A 20,924-nucleotide genomic window follows, 5' to 3' on the forward strand; every position below is an offset into this window, starting at 1 on the left:
AATTACAAACAAGTTGAGCTGGGAGGGGTAGGACGCTCCTGCAGTACCCTCTCCCTTGACACCAAACCCTCCAGCAACGCCTGCTCCCTCAGCACTGACCCTCCCACAGCGCTGAACCCTCCCACGGTGCCAAACGCTCCCTCGGCACCGAAGCCCTCCTCCCCCCACGTTGCCCGCTCCCACATGGCCAGACCCTCCCACAGCGCTGAACCCTCCCACAGCACCAAACGCTCCCTCGGCACCGAACCCCTTCCCCCCACCATGATGCCCGCTCCCTCGGCGCCGAACCCTCCCGCAGAACCGAATGTTCCCTCGGCGCCGAACGCTCCCTTGGCACCATCCTCCCACAGGGCCCGCTCCCTTAGCGCCGAACCCTCCCGCAGTCAGTCCTATCTCATCACCTGGGGCTCATACCACATTGATGTGGCACGTGACCATACCTGTGTGGTGCGGGTGCTGTCTGAAGGTGAGCTGGATGACTTCTGGTACAACTGTGGAGCTGCTTGGGTTTGAATCGATTGTGGGAACGACTGTGGACTTGAGATGGGATCGACTCCAGGAATACCTGGCTCAGACGACGTTTCTGTTGCTGCAAAAATCAACGGAACACCAGGACAACACGGGGTTAGATACAGGGTAAAGCTTCCTCTACACTGTCCCCACCCTCCATCAAACACTCCCAGGGCAGGGGTAGCATTGGGTTAGGTACAGAATAAAGCTCCCTCTCCACTGTTTCCCCCATCAAACACTCCCAGGGACGGTGGGGTTAGATACGGAGTAAAGCTCCCTCTACACTGCCCCCCCCCCGCCCTGCCAATCATACAGTCCCATGGACGGTGGGGTTAGATACAGAGTAAAGCTCCCTCTACATGCAGCCCCTCCCCTGCCTCATCAAACACCCCCTGGACAGGGACAGAACAGGGTTAAGTAATGATCTCTCTACATTGTCCCAGGACAGGTACAACAGACCTGTTCGATACAGACTGAAGCTGCCTCTGCACTGCTCCCCATCAAACACTCCCCGAGGACAGGTTCTGCACCAATTTCAATGCAATGAGAGCAAAGCAATGGTAAAGTATTTCCATGTCAGGGCGGTGTGTGATCTGAAAGGGAACTCAGATGCTCTGCATCTGCTTAGTCAGGTGTGTAAAGCCTGGAAGGACATGATGACAAGCGAGCAAGGGATGCGCAATTAAATGGCATTTTGCTTTGGGGTTAGCGGGGTGGTGACTGCGACTGACCTGTCGTGGGTGGTGCCTCGTACGTAGTGGGCGGTATCGATCGCCCAGTGCCCTTCTGTTGCTGTTCGGAGCTCCGCTGGTAGTCCTGAGAGTACTGGTTGCAGCCCTGCCCGAACACAAACACAAACAACCTGTGAGCATCGGGGCTCAGCACGGGAGGGTCAGATACAACAGGGGAGCAGCGGTGGGAGCTCCAGGATCCTGCCCAGACAAGCAGACTAACTGACCTGGGAGTACTGTTGCTGGTAGCCGTCGTCGTGTTGATGATAGTACGGGTAATCTCCTCGTTGCCCATCCTGATTCAGCCACGCGCTCTGGTTATCAGAATCTGAACTCTGCAGAGAGCAGGAGGCAAACGTCAGAGGGCAACAGCCTGGGCAATCCAAACTCCTTTCCAGAGAAGGACGCATCAGAAGTGTTTAATGGCAAGGCCCCGTGCTACTATCTCTCATCGACTAACCTAGAGACCCAGGTAATAGCTGGGGACCTGGGTTCAAATCCTGCAGATGGTGGAATTTAAACCCAGTTATTGAAAATACTGCGAATTAAAAGTCTCGTGGTGATCATGAAATTGCTGCCGATTACTGGGGAAGGAAATCCGCCATCCTTGCCGAGCGCAGGCTACACGTGACTCTCGATCCACAGCCAATGGGGCTGACTTGCAAAATGCTTCTCTAGACAATTAGGGACGGGCAATGAATGCTGGCCTGGTCGGCGACGTCCACAAAACAAAAACCAACGATAGAGCAGAGCAATCTTGCCGCAAGGCCTCCTCCTGTTTGGGAAGGGGAAGGGGTGGGTGTGGGTGAGGGCGACTGCTGGAACCAGCATTCACGGAACCACACGCCGTTCCTGCTGTACCAGTCCCTATCACGTCCAACAGCGTGTACTCCTCAGGCCGACTCACACCGAGTCTCTGGGGAATCCAAAGCTTCTTGTGGTCCTGGCTCCAGGAGTTGAGAGAGTTGGTTCACAAGAAGAGGTTGAGCATAGGGGAGTAAGATCTGTGGAATTCCCTGGCCATTGAAGGAGCTGAAGCTACCCCACTGAATGTTTTAAGGCAGACTTTTGAGCAGTAAAGAAATTAAGGGTTATAGTGAACAGGGTTAAGTGGAGCTGAGTCCACGAAAATGCTAGCCACGATCTTACTGGATGATGGGGGGGGGGGGGGGGGGGGGGTGCTCGAGCAGTCAGACGATCTCCTCCAGCTTCTATTCCTGATGTGCTTAGGTGTAGAACTGCTGACCTGCACCACATCCCGAGATGCGGCCCAGGGTGCGACCTGGCTGCCGGCTGGAAGGGAAGTTGGAACAGCTGTGCCAACCAGGCACACTTCAGGCCCTATATTCAGTGCTCTCTTGTCTCTGTCACGCACGCTGCTCTCTCTTTCTCCCACTCACCTGGTTGACTGCCCACTGCGCGGCAGCAATCGCTGTGCTGGCCACAGACGCAGCACTCGCCCGACTCCCATCAGTCAGCACCACGTCCCTGGAACAGAAGGGGAGAGGGGAGGTGCAGAAAGAGGATTTCAAACTCTTCACAGACAGGTGCCACTGACAACTCAGCCCCAGATGAGCTCAGCAAAAAAGAGTAACTTTTAATCGGAAATTTTACTTCACCCGCAGTTCTATAAATCCCCAGGATCATCGAATGCTGGGAGCCCCGAGTGTGCAACTGAACAGCTCTGCACGCGCTAACCAAAGAGACTCACTCATTGCCAAAAGTGGCACGAACCAGTTCACAGTGAGGAGAGGGTACGCACAGGCAGCAGACCATTGGCTGAGGGTCAGCACAGGATGCAGGAGAGTCAGCCTTTCAGTTACAACTTGATCTGTTCTCTCAGGTGGAGTTACATGCTCTAACAGCCCATGCTGGAGACCAGCGAGTGGGCCTAACCATTTATCAACGGAGAGTTCTGAGAGAACCAAATACAATACATTTTAGTCACTTTGATACTGTGCCCCTGCCTGGGCAAAAATAAAAACATACCTCTTGGTACCTTTTGCGAATTCAACGTTAATTGTCTTGCCATCGATGTTGAGAGGAGGCTGCAGTGACTGCAGGATCTGAAGCAGCTGAGAGGCTTCCTTCAAATCAGACAAAAAGACAGTCTCTCTGAATACAGCAACAAGCATGTACACCCCTGCCAGAGAAACACCTCATCACTCTCCAGACTCAAAGTCACAGAATATAAGACCAGCTCGGACTGTGGACAACTCTTCCCGAACATAGGGAGGGCTCCAATCTGTATCAAGCCCCATGCTGTCTCTGTCCTGGGAGCATTTGACGGGGTGGGGGGAGGGGGGACACTGTTGTGAGAACTTTACTCTGTATCTAGCCCCAAGCTGTCTCTGTCCAGTGAGTGTATGATGGGGAACAGTGTAGATGAACCCCAACCTGCCCCTATCCTGAGAGCACTGCATTCCAAACCAATGTGCCTGATACAGACCGTTCATTGTGCAATACCAACAATGATCTGATGAGCTCAAATACCACACTGAAAAACAAAGTCACTTAACAATGAAGTGATCACGACTTACCACTATGGTTGAGAGCTGTATAAAGGCAAAACCTCTATTCAACTGTGTCTGCTTATCTTTGATAAGCCTCACATTGGAGGGCGATAAAACTGCATACGGGGTCAGCGCGTTAAGGATTACATCTAGTGTAGTATGTGGGTTCAAGTTCCGCAAAATAACAGCTGTCGGGGAAAGAGAAAACAACAGACCTCAGGTACCTCAATTAAAGATGTCTGATACACGCAGTTCAGTACCATCCTGCAAACTTCTTACTACATCAGGTCCAGGCACACAGAGCACTGATGATAGCAAAAGGCCATCACTGAAGAATTCCACACAGTCAACAGTGTCAGCCCCGTCCCCCACCGGTACTGTACCCCAGTGTTATACAGCCACAGACCCCGTCCCCCACCGGTACCATACCCTAGTGTTATACAGCCACAGACCCGTCCCCCACCGGAACCGTACCCCAGTGTTATACAGGGACAGACCCGTCCCCCACCGGAACCGTACCCCAGTGTTATACAGGGACAGACCTGTCCCCCACCGGTACCGTACCCCAGTGTTATACAGCCACAGACCCGTCCCCCACCGGAACCGTACCCCAGTGTTACACAGCGACAGACCCGTCCCCCACCGGAACCGTACCCCAGTGTTATACAGGGACAGACCCATCCCCACCGGTACCGCACCCCAGTGTTACACAGCGACAGACCCGTCCCCCACCGGAACCGTACCCCAGTGTTATACAGGGACAGACCCGTCCCCCACCGGAACCGTACCCCAGTGTTATACAGGGACAGACCCGTCCCCCACCGGAACCGTACCCCAGTGTTATACAGGGACAGACCCGTCCCCCACCGGAACCGTACCCCAGTGTTACACAGACACAGACCTGTCCCCCACCGGTACTGTACCCCAGTGTTATACAGCGACAGACCCGTCCCCCACCGGTACTGTACCCCAGTGTAATACAGCGACAGACCCGTCCCCCACCGGTACTGTACCCCAGTGTTATACAGCGACAGATGTGGACAAATATGCCAGTCTGGCCAGGCTCCTCAGAGCAATCACACACTTACTGTCATTGGCATTCTCATTGAACTGCTGATTGTGTACTGGGTGCTGCTGGTGGAACTGAGGCGGTTGGAATGGTTGCGGGAACTTGAGCAATGGCTGTGGCCCATCTGGAAGGGGCAGCTGTAGGTCCTTCCGGCCAGGCACCAGGCGCACCTCCCCTTCTATGGATGGGTGAGAGAGAGAGAGAGAGAGAGAGAAAGAGAGGGATGTCACATTAAAACAAACAGATGACATCCTGAGCACGGGACAATGACAGCGCCAAGGACCTTCAGAGACTAATGGTGGAGTCGCTGCCTGACAGGAAGGGATGAAGGATATCAGCTCTCTCTCCCTAACCCAGGAGCAGGAACCCTGGCTCCTGTCCCCCAATCTCTCACCTCGTGACTGGACATCAGCCCAGAGTGAGCATTATCAACCACATGGATGTAAATAACAAATTATTCTTCCTGTATTTTTTTTCCTGAAACCAATCAGTAGCTCTCACCTGACTTGGGGACACCACACTTGAAGCATTTTTCCCTTCGTTTAAAATTCTGTACACCACACTGCAAAGCAAACACAAAATAGTTTAAACGTGGGTGGGATTGACAGATGCCCTCAATATTCCTCACCACCTTGACAGTAAAATACTGCAAATACAGCACAAAGTGAGAACCGTACAAACTGCTCCAAAAAGAAGCAGGGTGCTGAGAATTCATTCATCCCAAATGCACTTCATCAGAAACTTCAACTCTAACGCTGCATCTCACAACACAGCAAACCTGTCCACCATCAAACACTCCCAGGACAGGGACAGCACTGGGTTAGATACGGAGTAAAGCTCCTGCTACACTGTCCCATCAAACATTCCCAGGAAAGGGACAGCAGCACGGGATTAGGTACAGAGTAAAGGTCCCTCTACAGTGTCCTCCATCAAACACTCCCAGGGACAGGGACGGCACGGGTTAGATACAGAGTAAAGCTCCCTGTACACTGTCCCCACCCCCAACATCAAACATTCCCAGGGACGGGGACAGTACGGGGTTAGACAAAGAAAAGCTCCTTCTCTACATTCCCACTCCCCCAGCACTGACCCCCTGACCGTGCAGGGCTCCCTCAGCACTGACCCCAGCAAGACGCAGCAGGCCCTTACCTTGTTGCAGAGCCAATCCTCGTTGGCCTTGGGTTTGGGGTCACTGTAGTACATGGAGACCTGCTGACCATGAATCACGAGGGAGTGCTGCAAGAAACACAGGAGTGACACAATCAGTTCCTCGCTCAGAGTGAAGGCTCCCAACCTCATGCCTTATTGTGAAAACACCCTTCTGCATGGAGAGGAATGAACAACAACCAAAAAAATATATAAACACAGAGAAGGTGACAGATCGGAGAACAAAATGGAACAAAACAAGAAAATAAAACAGCTGCAACCTTTCGACTGTGGAAGGAAGGGACCCGGCCCTGAGCCGACCAAATTCTCACACCTTCGACCGTAGCAACACAGCAACATTGGAACACCTCACTCAGTGTGGAAGAGGGAATGGGAGGAAGGGCCCCGCCTCCTCGGAGAGGCAACAACCTGTTCTGCTGGAAACCAAGAGAGAGAGAGAGAGAGAGAGCGGCAGCTGCCCACTTCAGCAGCGCTCAGGTGGGGCTCCGGACACAAGCACACACCGCAGCCACTCGCAAACACTGCCTCCTCCACGTCGTAACCAAAAAACCACCACGGGACGACGCAAGCCAACCATCCTGCCGCTGACTGTCCTCCCTCAGCCGGAGGCCACAAGCCAGCACCAAGAATGCACAACGGTGAAACTAACCAGGAAGGCCACCAGACGAGCCGGGGGAGGGGCATGGCGTGGCACGGAGTTGTTGGGGGGGGGGGGGGGTGGGTAGCAGGTTCAGACTCCGACATGAACGACAGGAGAGGAAAGGGCCGGAGGCCACGCCCTTGGGTCAGAAGCTGCAGACGCTCAGGGAAGGCCAGGACAGACTCGGAGGTAGCTTGCTCAGCCTCGGCTTCCTGCCCATGCTCACCCCCACAAACCCCAAATCAGAAATGCGACGCTCCCAAAATGGGGGTGGGGTGGGGCAGTCTCTGCGCACGCCGGCGAGGCAACGCGCCTCCTCCCCTTCGCCCCAACCCCCTCAAAGCAGCTTCCAACCCAGAGATCCAGCCACAAGTCCGGAAGGGCCAGGAGTAATGGTTTAGAGACAGAGAGAGAGAGAGAGAGAGAGAGGGAGAGAGAGAGAGAGAGAGAATAACAGAGAGAAAACGGAGATGGGAGGAGCAAATATTGGACCGGTACCACGCTCTCTTTTAGCGCACAGGGTCCCTTTCGCTAGGAAATGAGTCACCGGAGGGCCGGTGCAAAACCAGTCACTGGCACACCGGGCCACAAACAAGGTGCCGTCCGGGTACAGTCGCAGCAGGATTACTCTGGCCTCCTCTCCTCACCGACGTGACGCATGCGTCTGGCCTAAGGTGCCCAACGGGCTATTCGACCACAGCGGGGAAAACATCAGAGCTGAGCTCCATTGCCGTGGTGCCACATTCTTGTCTTTTCCCAGCGGGAGGCAGTCAGAGCACTCAGGGGTGGCAAATCCAGCGTAACAACGGCACCTCCTCCCAACGGAGCAGCAGGCCGGGAATCGATATCCCCCTCCCCCAAACCCACCCTGCAGCAGAGCTGCACAGTTCTCCCCCGACATTTTGTCTGGGAGGCTTCCAGCTGGAGTCAGGGAGGTGGAGATAATCATGCTACGCCTGCAGCCCGCTCAAAATCACCTTCCCAGAAAAGAGCTCATCTCTTAGCAACTGAAGCGCTCGTCCCTGCAAGATCATAGCAACCAACAAGCAGAGATTGAAAACGCAACAGTACAACTTATCAAGTCTTTAGTTTTCAGGGAATGACCACTCACTGAGTCTGCAACTGGTTCAGTGGTGTGCGGACAAGACACAGGTACCGTGAGCGAGTTACAGACTAGAATCCAATTGAGGGAGTCGGGCTGGTTTACATACAGAGTAACAGATCCACAGGAGTGAGATCCAGCCTGGAATCTAATCAAGGGCTTCCGAGAGGTTTGCATATGCAGTAACATATCCACTGGAATCTAATTGAAGGGTTCAGAGTAGAGGGATTAACGTCAGAATTTCCCAGATTCCAGTTAGAAGAATTAACCAACTGGGAGAACATGAACGGGAAAAGGGGCTTTCCGAGTGAATGGACATTCCCCTGCAACCCAACGCAATCAATCCACATCGCCTTGCTGATCAGACCTTATCACATAGCTCAAAAAGTCACAGGGCAGAGACAGATCACCAGCAACAACAGTATTCCCACTAATGCTTCATTTCTCTCAACACAAAACCAGGAGCTCAAAGGGCCTCAGGTGAGCAACAGCAAAGGAGTGCACCCACAAACTTCCATCACCCAGGACATTACACTCTGATATTGTATTGAACTGAAACAGACAGCAGGCTGGGTCAGGCAGCATCATATCCATTTCAGAGGTCCCTGCAGAAGCTTCTGGGACAGAGGTAAAGGACCCTGGCTCATTCCTGACCCTAAGCCCCCCAGTGATCAGGGGCAGGAGCCCTGGCTGATTTCCTCCCCCCTGCTTGCTTGCTCTCTCTCTCTAACTCAGGGATCACCAGACAGTGCTCAGGAGCAGGAACCCTGGATTGCTCTCTCTCTCTCTCTAACCCAGGGATCGCAGGACAGTGATCAGGAGCAGGAACCCTGGCCGATTTCCACCCCCTCGCTTGCTCGCGCTCTCTCTCTCACCCAGGGATTGCAGGACAGTGGTCTGGAGCAGGAACCCTGGCTTTCTCTCTCTCTCTCTCTAACCCAGGGATCACAGGACAGTGATCTGGAGCAGGAGCCCTGGCTGAGTTCCCCTCTCTGACATCTTGAAGAATCTTGGGTGATGCTTGTTCCCAAGAGAAGGCTAACGCCCCAAGTGGACAGCTCAGTGGGTTCACAGTGAGGGAGTCTTATAAAGAATCTTCCCCCGCCTCACCAAGCAAACAGCTGCTGCGCCACTGAAGGCTCCTTTGTTCCCATCCACAGCACTGACCAACTCACAGCTCCTTCAAGGAGAGGGCCTGTCCCTCCGCATCTGCCTGAGCCCACCACAAGGCTTCCACACCGAAGAAAACAGACTCCACCTCACTGCCAAGTCAACACCTTGACTCCAATAAAACCAGGAAGGGGGAGGCGGCCCTCACTTGTGCTACTCACGGGCAACCGGGTTCCATTGCCTCCACTGCCCAGGGGAGGTACGTCAAGGCAACACAGCCAGACTGTCACCCCTCTGTCCCACCCGCAAGACGTTCTGGCTCGATTTCCCCAGCTCTGTAAATGCTCCTAAACAGGGGTGAACGGAAACAGGTCGGTGCAAGCACAGTACGCACACCCTTTGTTAACTCTTGCCTGCGTTGTCCTGACATATGCTATGCTACCCTGAGGCAATGGGGGGGGGGGGGGGGGGGGGGGGGGAATAGAGAAAGACAAGGCCTGTCAGCAGGCAGCATCGTGACACCAGTTAGAATTCCTCACTAAGCCTCCACACTTGGTTTCAGCGACTGTTTCATTTCTCTGTGACTGCCACACTCTCTCACATGCACGTGCACGTGCACGTGCGCGCGCGCACACACACACACACACACACACACACACACACACACACACACACACACACACACACACACACACACACACACACACTCATTTGGTGGAAGTCCATCAAAGGCTCAGCTGGTAGGGGGGGAGAATGCGGAAGGCCTGCACTCATTGGCGAGCCTGTTCCAATCTCCTCCTCCTCACAGGCCCCTGGCACCCTCATCGAGCTACTCCAAAAGGGTACTAAAGGCAGCGGGGAGGGGGAAGTGGGGGGGGGCACTTGGAAGCCTCCTCCGCCTCTCCCCCCCCACCCCACCACAAATCCTCATGACTCAACGATTCACCCGGGGAGGGGTTGGAGGATAAGGGGTGGCGAGCCAGGCAGACACCCAGTCACAGCAGTCCTGAATGGGATTGTGGTTGGCCCCCTGGGTACCCAGAGACACACTGGCTTGGAGAAGACAGCAACAAAGCCAGGTGTCAGTGGATGGGGGAAAGGGGTGCCGGAACCTGCTCAATTCCAAACAGCGCGTTCTTTTGCTTATTTTCTTTCTCCGTTGAAAAAAAATCAAGACATAAAACAGAACCAAGCCTGCGCCAACGTGACCCACACTTTAAAAATCATTTGTCTTTCTTTTTACAAAAAAAACAAGGTAGTTTCATCAGCAAATATACAGTTCCACCTGTGTTTCTTCTGTTGGCAAATTATAATTCACTAGACATGATTAAAGACATGGATGCCTGATCTACACGGCCCTCCAGCACAGGGTGGGGTGGGGCAGCGCAGCGGGCTGATGCAATGCTGTGCAGATTCCCTCGGGGTGGGGTATCTATGGGTGTGTGTGTGTGTGTGTCTGTGTGTTGGGGACGGGGTGCATGTGTGTGGGGCAGGGGTTTGAAAACAACAGATTGCACTGTGACCCTCCCTGCCACCCCCATAACTCAGCATTGCTGGGGAAGGTTGCATCTCACAGAGTCTGCCCACACTCTACTGGGACCAACAACCCCCACCCCACCCCACCACTTCCAGAGGTGGGAAAAACCCCACCCAATCAGGCCCACAGCCACGCAATCCCTAAACCTCGCCTGCTCCCTGGAATGTGCTGCATCTGAGTGGACGTTATGGTGGGGCCTAGGGTGGCAGGTACAGGGGGCGCTTAGGGGCCGGTGTGTCCATCCCACAGCACCCACGTCTTTGGATGAAGTGACGTGCAGTCCACGGTCTCGGCCGCGAGTCTCCCAGCTTATCCCGTGCACGCTGAGCTGAAGAAGATCTGAGGAGCAAGCTGATACTCGAAATGGGCAAAGGGGAAGAGGTTGCTGGTTCTGGGAGAGCAACTAGTAGCCATGGGGAATGCAACTTGGCTGGTGGCCAGGTGCGACGTCTGGGGTGGTGCTGGTGGGTGGACGGGGGTGGGGAAGATGTGCAATTCTGCAAGGGGTTGGGGTGGAGTGGCAGAAGTCTCACAGTGGGCAGAGAGGGAGAGGGTGGTGGGTGAGGGGGGGGGGTGGGTGGCTGAGAGGCCGGGACGGGGGAGAGAGAGGCCGGGGGGGGGGGGGGGAGAGAGAGGCCGGGGGGGGGGGGGGGGGAGAGAGAGGCGGGGGGGGGGGGGGGGGGGGAGAGGAGGGGTGGGGAGAGGAGGGGTGGGGAGAGGAGAGAGAGGAGAGGAGAGAGAGGGGGGGAGAGAGGGGGGGGGGGGAGAGAGGGGGGGTGGGGGTGGGGGAGAGAGGGGGGTGGGGGGGGAGAGAGGGGGGTGAGAGAGGAGAGGGGGGGAGAGAGGAGAGGGGGGGGGAGAGAGGAGAGGGGGGGGAGAGAGGAGAGGGGGGGGAGAGAGGAGAGGGGGGGGAGAGAGGAGAGGGGGGGGAGAGAGGAGAGGGGGGGGGGAGAGAGGAGAGGGGGGGGAGAGAGGAGAGGGGGGGGAGAGAGGAGAGGGGGGGGGAGAGAGGAGAGGGGGGGGAGAGAGGAGAGGGGGGGGGAGAGAGGAGAGGGGGGGGGAGAGAGGAGAGGGGGGGAGAGGAGAGGGGGGGGAGAGAGGAGAGGGGGGGAGAGAGAGGGGGGGGAGAGAGAGAGGCCGGGGGGGGGGGGGAGAGGAGGGGTGGGGAGAGGAGGGGTGGGAGAGGAGAGAGAGGGAGAGGAGAGAGAGGGGGGGGAGAGAGGGGGGGGGGAGAGAGGGGGGGGGGAGAGAGGGGGGGGGGAGAGAGGGGGGGAGAGAGGGGGGGGGAGAGAGGGGGGGGGAGAGAGGGGGGGGAGAGAGGGGGGGGGAGAGAGGGGGGGTGGGGGGGGAGAGAGGGGGGGTGGGGGGGGAGAGAGGGGGGTGAGAGAGGAGAGGGGGGGAGAGAGGAGAGGGGGAGGGAGAGAGGAGAGGGGGGGGGAGAGAGGAGAGGGGGGGGGAGAGAGGAGAGGGGGGGGGAGAGAGGAGAGGGGGGGGGAGAGAGGAGAGGGGGGGGGAGAGAGGAGAGGGGGGGGGAGAGAGGAGAGGGGGGGGAGAGAGGAGAGGGGGGGAGAGAGGAGAGGGGGGGGGAGAGAGGAGAGGGGGGGGGAGAGAGGAGAGGGGGGAGAGAGGAGAGGGGGGGGAGAGAGAGGGGGGGGAGAGAGAGAGGCCGGGGGGGGGGGGGAGAGGAGGGGTGGGGAGAGGAGGGGTGGGGAGAGGAGAGAGAGGGAGAGGAGAGAGAGGGAGAGGAGAGAGAGGGGGGGAGAGAGGGGGGGGAGAGAGGGGGGGTGGGGGGGGGAGAGAGGGGGGGTGGGGGGGTGAGAGAGGAGAGGGGGGAGAGAGGAGAGGGGGGGAGAGAGGAGAGGGGGGGGGAGAGAGGAGAGGGGGGGGGAGAGAGGAGAGGGGGGGGAGAGAGGAGAGGGGGGGGAGAGAGGAGAGGGGGGGGGAGAGAGGAGAGGGGGGGGGGAGAGAGGAGAGGGGGGGGGAGAGAGGAGAGGGGGGGGAGAGAGGAGGGGGGGGAGAGAGGAGAGGGGGGGGGAGAGAGGAGAGGGGGGGGAGAGAGGAGAGGGGGGGGGAGAGGAGAGGGGGGGGGAGAGAGGAGAGGGGGGGGAGAGAGGAGAGGGGGGGGAGAGAGGAGAGGGGGGGGGAGAGAGGGAGAGAGGAGAGGGGGGAGGGGGGGAGAGAGGGGGGGAGAGAGGGGGGGAGAGAGGGGGGGGAGAGAGGGGGGGGAGAGAGGGGGGGGAGAGGGGGGGGGGGGAGAGAGGGGGAGAGGGGGGGAGAGAGGGGGGGGAGAGAGGGGGGGGAGAGGGGGGGGAGAGGGGGGGGGAGAGGGGGGGGGAGAGAGGGGGGGGAGAGGGGGGGGAGGGGGGGGAGAGAGGGGGGGGAGAGAGGGGGGGAGAGAGGGGGGGGGGGAGAGAGGGAGGGGGGGGAGGGGGGGGGAGAGAGGGGGGGGAGAGAGGGGGGGAGAGAGGGGGGGGAGAGAGGGGGGGAAAGGGGGGGAGAGAGGGGGGGAGAGAGGGGGGGGAGAGAGGGGGAGAGAGGGGGGGAGAAGGGGGGAGAGAGGGGGGGGAGAGAGGGGGGGAGAGAGGGGGGGGAGGGGGGGGGGGAGGGGGGGGGGGAGAGAGGGGGGGGAGAGAGGGGGGGGAGAGAGGGGGGGGAGAGAGGGGTGGGAGAGGGGGGGGGGAGAGGGGGGGGAGAGGGGGGGGTGAGAGGGGGGGGAGAGGGGGTGGGAGAGGGGGGAGGGGAGAGGGGGGGGAGAGGGGGGGAGAGGGGGGTGGGGAAGAGTGGGGGGGGAAGAAGGGGGGGGGAGAGAGGGGGGGGAGAGAGAGGGGGGTGAGAGAGAGGGGGGGGGAGAGAGGGGGGGAGAGAGAGGGGTGGAGGAGAGAGGGGGGAGAGGAGGGGGGAGAGAGAGGGGGGGAGAGAGAGGGGGGGAGAGAGAGGGGGGAGAGAGAGGGGGGGAGAGAGAGGGGGGAGAGAGAGAGGGGGGGAGAGAGAGGGGGGGAAGAGAGAGGGGGGAGAGAGAGGGGGGAGAGAGAGGGGGGAGAGAGAGGGGGGGAGAGGAGAGAGGGGGGGAGAGGGGTGAGATGGATGGAAAGAATGCGAGTGGGGCAGGAGGATGAATGCAGGAAAAGAATGACAGCAAGGAACAGAATGAGAGCAGGCAAAGTGGGGGCGACAGAGTGAGAGGGGGCAGAGGCTGAGAAGGTAGTGAGGGGTGGGTTAGGGGAGTTGGTATGGGATGGAGGATGAGGAAGACGGGAGAGGCACGGGAGGGGGAAAGGGGAAGGGATAAGGGGAAGAGAGTGAGTGAGGACCAAGGTAGGTAGAGGAGGCAGGAGGAGAACAGTGAGGGAGAGTGGTGGATGACAGGGTTGGCAGGGACGGCAAGGGGAGAGAGGGTGGGGGATACAGAAAGAAGGCAGAAATAGAGAGAGGGGGAGATGAGAGGGCAAGAGAGAGAAAGAGAGAGACAGGGAGCAGGAGATAGGAAAGACGAGGGAATTGGAACTGAGGGAGTGCAAACGAGATGATGGGAGGCGGGAGGTTTTGTGGCGTGAACAAGCCAGTGGGGTGGTAACTGCAGTAAGTGCAGCAAAGGGGGCGACCTGGGTGGTCAGTGCCCTCAGCGAGCTGATGTGGCCGTGTGAACCAGGCATTGGGGTCTCCCAACTAACAGAGATGGTACTTGTGTGTGAGTGTGTGTCTGTGTGTGTTCAAATGCAGCAGAGCAACCTGATTGGCTTCCATCCATCTGGTAGCGTCCTGCAAGTGATTAAACTCCACGAAGGCGAAACCACGGCTCTGACCTGGAGACAGCATTCAAATACAGACGGAGTGTGTTAGTTCATCACAACAAAGGAGCCTTTCCTCAGCATGCCTCAGAAACCCTGTTTGCACGGGCAAGTCTGATGTAGTGACGGGAAGGGGCGAATAAAATGACAGTGACCAGCTCCAGGGCAGCCTGGCCCCTCTGGACGGGCGTGAACTACCTCCGAAGCAGGGAGACCACCACCCCCCACCCCACAACCCTCCTCCATCTCCTCTCCCCAACATCCCAGAGCCACCAAGAGCTGGGAGGAAGCAAAACGCCAGCCCGTGACGCAATGATCCCCTCCAACGACCAGCTGAAACAAACACAGGATTCCCCGCTCAGTCCCAGCGCAGACTGCTATTGACCCACAAATTGAAGACAACTAAAAAAACCTTCCTTCCTCAACAGGACAACTGAAGTGCAAGCACACAACGGAGAGAAAAGCCACTTCACCTCACCGCCTCAGAGCCATATACGGAACACACAACAGGAACGTCAATTTAGATTGCTGTGCAGAGATGCACACCGACCAAGCCAGCCCTTGGCTGCTGACGTCAGTGATAGAGGGACAGGCTGTGGTGCCTTACTTACACAGGCCAGCTTGGGACCTGACCTCTGAAAATAGCAAACAGCAAGACTGTGGATTCGGTCTTACCTGGCCACCTGCACCTTCTGTGCAAATTACACTGTACCCAGCTCCACCAATCCACTCAACAGCAGACAGCTTCCTAACCTACACTGGCCAGTACAGAAGTGCGGGCGGGGCGTTATATCACTGGACAGTGATACAAGATACCGAGGTGGGGGTGTGGTTTATCACTGGACAGTGATCCAGGTTATGGCTGTGCGGAGGTTTATATCACTCGACAGTAACCCAGGGTACAGGAGAGTGGGGGGGTGTATCACTGGACAGCAAGCCAGGGTACAGGAGAGTGGGGATTATATCACGGGACAGTGAACCAGGGTGCGGGAGAGTGGGGATTATATCACGGGACAGTGAACCAGGGTACAGGAGAGTGGGGGGTGTATCACTGGACAGCAAGCCAGGGTGCGGAGAGTGGGGATTATATCACGGGACAGTGAACCAGGGTACAGGAGAGTGGGGGGGTGTATCACTGGACAGCAAGCCAGGGGGCGGGAGAGTGGGGATTATATCACGGGGCAGCAAACCAGGGGGCGGGAGAGTGGGGATTACATCACGGGACAGCGAGCCAGGGGGCGGGAGAGTGGGGATTATATCACGGGGCAGCGAACCAGGGTGCGGGAGAGTGGGGATTATATCACGGGGCAGCAAACCAGGGGGCGGGAGAGTGGGGATTATATCACGGGGCAGCGAACCAGGGTGCGGGAGAGTGGGGATTATATCACGGGGCAGCGAACCAGGGTGCGGGAGAGTGGGGATTATATCACGGGACAGTGAACCAGGGTGCGGGAGAGTGGGGATTATATCACGGGGCAGCGAGCCAGGGTGCGGGAGAGTGGGGATTATATCACGGGGCAGCGAACCAGGGTGCGGGAGAGTGGGGATTATATCACGGGACAGCAAACCAGGGTGCGGGAGAGTGGGGATTATATCACGGGACAGTGAACCAGGGTGCGGGAGAGTGGGGATTATATCACGGGACAGCAAACCAGGGTGCGGGAGAGTGGGGATTATATCACGGGACAGTGAACCAGGGTGCGGGAGAGTGGGGATTATGTCACTGGACAGCGAGCCAGGGGGGCGGGAGAGTGGGGATTATATCACGGGGCAGCGAACCAGGGTGCGGGAGAGTGGGGATTATATCACGGGGCAGTGGGGATTATATCACGGGACAGCGAACCAGGGTGCGGGAGAGTGGGGATTATATCACGGGACAGTGAACCAGGGTGCGGGAGAGTGGGGATTATATCACGGGACAGTGAACCAGGGTGCGGGAGAGTGGGGATTATGTCACTGGACAGCGAGCCAGGGGGCGGGAGAGTGGGGATTATATCACGGGGCAGCGAACCAGGGTGCGGGAGAGTGGGGATTATATCACGGGGCAGTGGGGATTATATCACGGGACAGCGAACCAGGGTGCGGGAGAGTGGGGATTATATCACGGGACAGTGAACCAGGGTGCAGGAGAGTGGGGATTACATCACGGGACAGCGAGCCAGGGGGCGGGAGAGTGGGGATTATATCACGGGGCAGCGAACCAGGGTGCGGGAGAGTGGGGATTATATCACGGGACAGTGGGGATTAAATCACGGGACAGCGAACCAGGGTGCGGGAGAGTGGGGATTATATCACGGGACAGTGGGGATTATATCACGGGACAGTGAACCAGGGTGCAGGAGAGTGGGGATTACATCACGGGACAGCGAGCCAGGGGGCGGGAGAGTGGGGATTATATCACGGGGCAGCGAACCAGGGTGCGGGAGAGTGGGGATTATATCACGGGACAGTGGGGATTATATCACGGGACAGCGAACCTGGGTGCGGGAGAGTGGGGATTATATCACGGGGCAGCGAACCAGGGTGCGGGAGAGTGGGGATTATATCACGGGGCAGTGGGGATTATATCACGGGACAGCGAACCAGGGTGCGGGAGAGTGGGGATTATATCACGGGGCAGTGAACCTGGGTGCGGGAGAGTGGGGATTACATCACGGGACAGCGAGCCAGGGGGCGGGAGAGTGGGGATTATATCACGGGGCAGCGAACCAGGGTGCGGGAGAGTGGGGATTATATCACGGGGCAGTGGGGATTATATCACGGGACAGCGAACCAGGGTGCGGGAGAGTGGGGATTATATCACGGGACAGTGAACCTGGGTGCGGGAGAGTGGGGATTACATCACGGGACAGCGAGCCAGGGGGCGGGAGAGTGGGGATTATATCACGGGGCAGCGAACCAGGGTGCGGGAGAGTGGGGATTATATCACGGGGCAGTGGGGATTATATCACGGGACAGCGAACCAGGGTGCGGGAGAGTGGGGATTATATCACGGGACAGTGAACCAGGGTACAGGAGAGTGGGGGGGTGTATCACTGGACAGCAAGCCAGGGTGCGGGAGAGTGGGGATTACATCACGGAACAGCAAGCCAGGTTGCGGGAGAGTGGGGATTATGTCACTGGACAGTGAACCAGGGTGCGGGAGAGTGGGGATTATATCACGGGACAGTGAACCAGGGTGCGGGAGAGTGGGGATTATATCACGGAACAGCGAACCAGGGTGCGGGAGAGTGGGGATTATATCACGGGACAGTGAACCAGGGTGCGGGAGAGTGGGGATTATATCACGGGACAGTGAACCAGGGTGCGGGAGAGTGGGGATTATATCACGGGACAGTGAACCAGGGTGCGGGAGAGTGGGGATTATATCACGGGACAGCAAACCAGGGTGCGGGAGAGTGGGGATTATATCACGGAACAGCGAACCAGGGTGCGAGAGAGTGGGGATTATATCACGGGACAGCAAACCAGGGTGCGGGAGAGTGGGGATTATGTCACTGGACAGTGAACCAGGGTGCGGGAGAGTGGGGATTACATCACGGAACAGCGAACCAGGGTGCGGGAGAGTGGGGATTATATCACGGGACAGTGAACCAGGGTGCGGGAGAGTGGGGATTATATCACGGGACAGTGAACCAGGGTGCGGGAGAGTGGGGATTATATCACGGGGCAGTGAACCAGGGTGCGGGAGAGTGGGGATTATATCACGGGACAGTGAACCAGGGTGCGGGAGAGTGGGGATTATATCACGGGGCAGTGAACCAGGGTGCGGGAGAGTGGGGATTATATCACGGAACAGCGAACCAGGGTGCGGGAGAGTGGGGATTATATCACGGGACAGTGAACCAGGGTGCGGGAGAGTGGGGATTATATCACGGGACAGTGAACCTGGGTGCGGGAGAGTGGGGATTATATCACGGAACAGCGAACCAGGGTGCGGGAGAGTGGGGATTATATCACGGGACAGTGAACCAGGGTGCGGGAGAGTGGGGATTATATCACGGGGCAGTGAACCAGGGGGCGGGAGAGCGGGGGTTGTATCACTGGACAGTATTCTAATGAAGTGGCAGTGAAGTTGTCAGATTGCTGTACAAATGCACTCTTAAAGTGATGTTTGCCAATACTGCCTGCTCTGGGACAGCGCCTCAGGAACGCACACCGCCAGAAATCCACCCACCCGTCTGCAGAGTGCTCCATCATCGCAACCCTAGATGGCCAACGTTTTTCAGTCCTACCTGCAAGGCCCACGTGGTGAGCGTGAAGCATTTCGCGTGGTGAAGGAAGGAACAGCCGTGATCAGCAGGGGGGCAAGGGGCTGGGCCTTCTCTTCCCCAACAACCCCCACCCGCCTGTCGAAACCCCGTACTTGCCCGTGCAAAGAGAGTGACCCTGCTCTGCCGAGTCTCATCTGCGCACAGCCCTGCCTGTGCTGCACTTCCACCAGCCCCAACCCGGGCCCTCCCTCCACATCCACCTCTTCCCCCACCCCAATACCCAGGTCAGAGGGCGCCCGAAGCACGCAAGCCCCTCCAAGTGAATGTGAGGGACCGTGCCCGGGCCTAGCTTGCCCTCGTAAGAAACACATGGTAGGAACCATTTTACTGCACCACAGCTCAACGGGATGGGAAGGGTAGGGGAGTCAGGGTGATGGCGGGCAATGCATCCAAGAACACAAATGGCATGAACCATGTAACTTACCAGCTTACCTTGGATAATAACAAGCCACCATAACTCCATCACACCCCACACACAAAAAACAAAATCGACAAATTTCAATAAGGTGTGACACCCTTTTCTTTTACAAAAGAAACACACTCAATTCAAAGGAGCAGATCCAAAAAAGAAGTGTGAATCTTTGACCGTTTGAACCTGATAAACTATTAAAGGTGAATAGATGGGGTTGTGAACTGCATGAACTCAAGGGAGAAAGGAACAAGAAGGGCAGGTTGGCGCGGGTGGTATTGAGGGCGCTGGAAGAGACTCATGGCAGAGAAATAACAAAACGACTGCTGGTTTCACATTCACCCCGCTCTCTCTGCGGCCAGAGGAAGACGCTTCTCCTGATCAAATTTATGAGCGACTATCTTACATTGACAGATCCCTGTCTCCCTGGTCTCCCCACCCCACACACAAGTGGAAACATCTCACCGGCGACCTGCTCCAACTCTCCCCCTCGCCATTGCAAAGACCTGAAGCGCTCCCTTTCCCAGAGAACGAGCCCCAGCCTGTCTGACCCTTTCCTGGCCGTTACAACACCCTCAGGCCTGGGGTTACCTTCTCAAATCTATTTTGATTGCACCTTGTGGCCAAATATACAAACATCTGCTGCAATCCTGTGCTCCCGTGTGTTTGGGACAGTGTGGAGCCCAAAACAGTTTGAAGGTGTCCTGTGCTTGGCAATCTTAGAGCAAGCTTTTTAAAAAGGTGAGACGAATGCAACATTCAAGAACTCTAGGCCCTGCTTCGGGATAGGCAGTGGGGATCGGGAGAGGAGCCTACAATAACCTAGTTACACGTACAAGTTAGGCCCCACTCAACACAATTGTGGCTGATTTGATCGCTGCACATTCCCACTAATGTGATCAACATTTTATTCGCCCACCTTTGCCTTTGGTGAATCTCTACTCCCCCCTGTCCGTCCTCAACCGCGCCCGGCCCAAAAGAATATCCGAAGGCTCTGCACCTGCGCGCAACCCCCCCACCCCCAACTCTCTCAGGCTCTTAGGTGCTCTCTCTTACTCTTGAACCCCAGTGGATAATAAGCCCAACCTTACCTTGATCCGCCCAATCCTGGTAATACTCTCAATGACCTTCCCTGAACTGCCTCCAACACACTAACATTTCCTTCCTTAAGTAACAAGACCACTACCACACACAGTACTCCAGATACGGTCTCTGTACACCTCCCAACTCTTGTATCATTTCAGCACGAACGACAAACAATAACATTCTATCACTTCTGTGATGGGGCAACTGGACTCAAAACGTTAACTCTTGATTTCTCTCCACAGATGCTTCCAGTCCGACTGAGCTTTTCCAGCAAATTCTGGTTTTGTTTCTCGCATTCTATCAGCGTTTCCTATTATTAAATGTATCTGCAAACTGAATTTGCAGATAATTTGCTTTTCTGAGTTGCTTTGGGGAGGGGACAGCAAGGGTAGAAGTGTATTATTCAAAAATGCAAAGCCAGGCACTGGCTGTGGGAAGAGTTTGGGCAGGGTGTAGGGGAGGAGACAAACAGGTTGAAAAGATTCCTCCTTGGAAGAGCACAGCCAACATCAGGCTCCTCAGGGTTTCCACCCTCAACCACGCGTAATAACTTCCACCACAGTCTATTCAGCAATCTAGAACCACTCACTGGAACAGAGCGAGAAAGGAGGGGCTGCGGGGAGCGCGTGCAGGGGCTGCAGAGATCTCTTACAGAACCATCAACAGACTCTCACCTGAAGATTTGTTCCTCATTAGGCGCACCTCCCGAGGCTGGTAGCCAGCGTACTGCAGCTGGAGCCGGATCTGAAATCAGACAGGAAGAGGCAACAAACTCTAATAATGTCCAACAAATTCCGCACACCTCCCGCTCCCAGGGTGGGGAAGCACGGGTGGCCCAACAGTCAGCGGACAAAAGGGGCAGCTACAGCATGGGGTTAGGTTGAGGGTGAAGCTGCCCTCTAACTCTTCTAAGCTGAAAGTAAAGCTACCTCCACACTGCCGCCAAACACTCCCAGGGACATGGACAGCACGGGGTTAGATACAGAGT

General features: G+C 57.1%; 1 protein-coding gene across 8 annotated transcripts in view; it reads right to left on the reverse strand.

Annotated features, from left to right (window-relative positions):
* LOC125449982 (RNA-binding protein 10-like) overlaps positions 1 to 20,924 on the reverse strand; it is a 40,950-nt gene that overhangs the window by 10,789 nt on the left and 9,237 nt on the right. For all 8 annotated transcript variants that reach the window (XM_059643954.1, XM_059643960.1, XM_059643959.1 and 5 more), the window contains exons 5-15: positions 20,611 to 20,680; positions 14,109 to 14,182; positions 5,973 to 6,059; positions 5,325 to 5,385; positions 4,843 to 5,001; positions 3,782 to 3,942; positions 3,231 to 3,328; positions 2,642 to 2,729; positions 1,469 to 1,576; positions 1,242 to 1,347; positions 441 to 589 (exon numbers count right to left, since the gene is read on the reverse strand). In XM_059643954.1, coding sequence (XP_059499937.1) covers positions 441 to 589; positions 1,242 to 1,347; positions 1,469 to 1,576; positions 2,642 to 2,729; positions 3,231 to 3,328; positions 3,782 to 3,942; positions 4,843 to 5,001; positions 5,325 to 5,385; positions 5,973 to 6,059; positions 14,109 to 14,182; positions 20,611 to 20,680 — 1,161 coding nt within the window. The remainder of the gene's footprint in view (positions 1 to 440; positions 590 to 1,241; positions 1,348 to 1,468; positions 1,577 to 2,641; positions 2,730 to 3,230; positions 3,329 to 3,781; positions 3,943 to 4,842; positions 5,002 to 5,324; positions 5,386 to 5,972; positions 6,060 to 14,108; positions 14,183 to 20,610; positions 20,681 to 20,924) is intronic.

The sequence above is a fragment of the Stegostoma tigrinum genome, unplaced genomic scaffold (assembly GCF_030684315.1).
Source record: "Stegostoma tigrinum isolate sSteTig4 unplaced genomic scaffold, sSteTig4.hap1 scaffold_350, whole genome shotgun sequence".
NCBI lineage: Eukaryota > Metazoa > Chordata > Chondrichthyes > Orectolobiformes > Stegostomatidae > Stegostoma > Stegostoma tigrinum.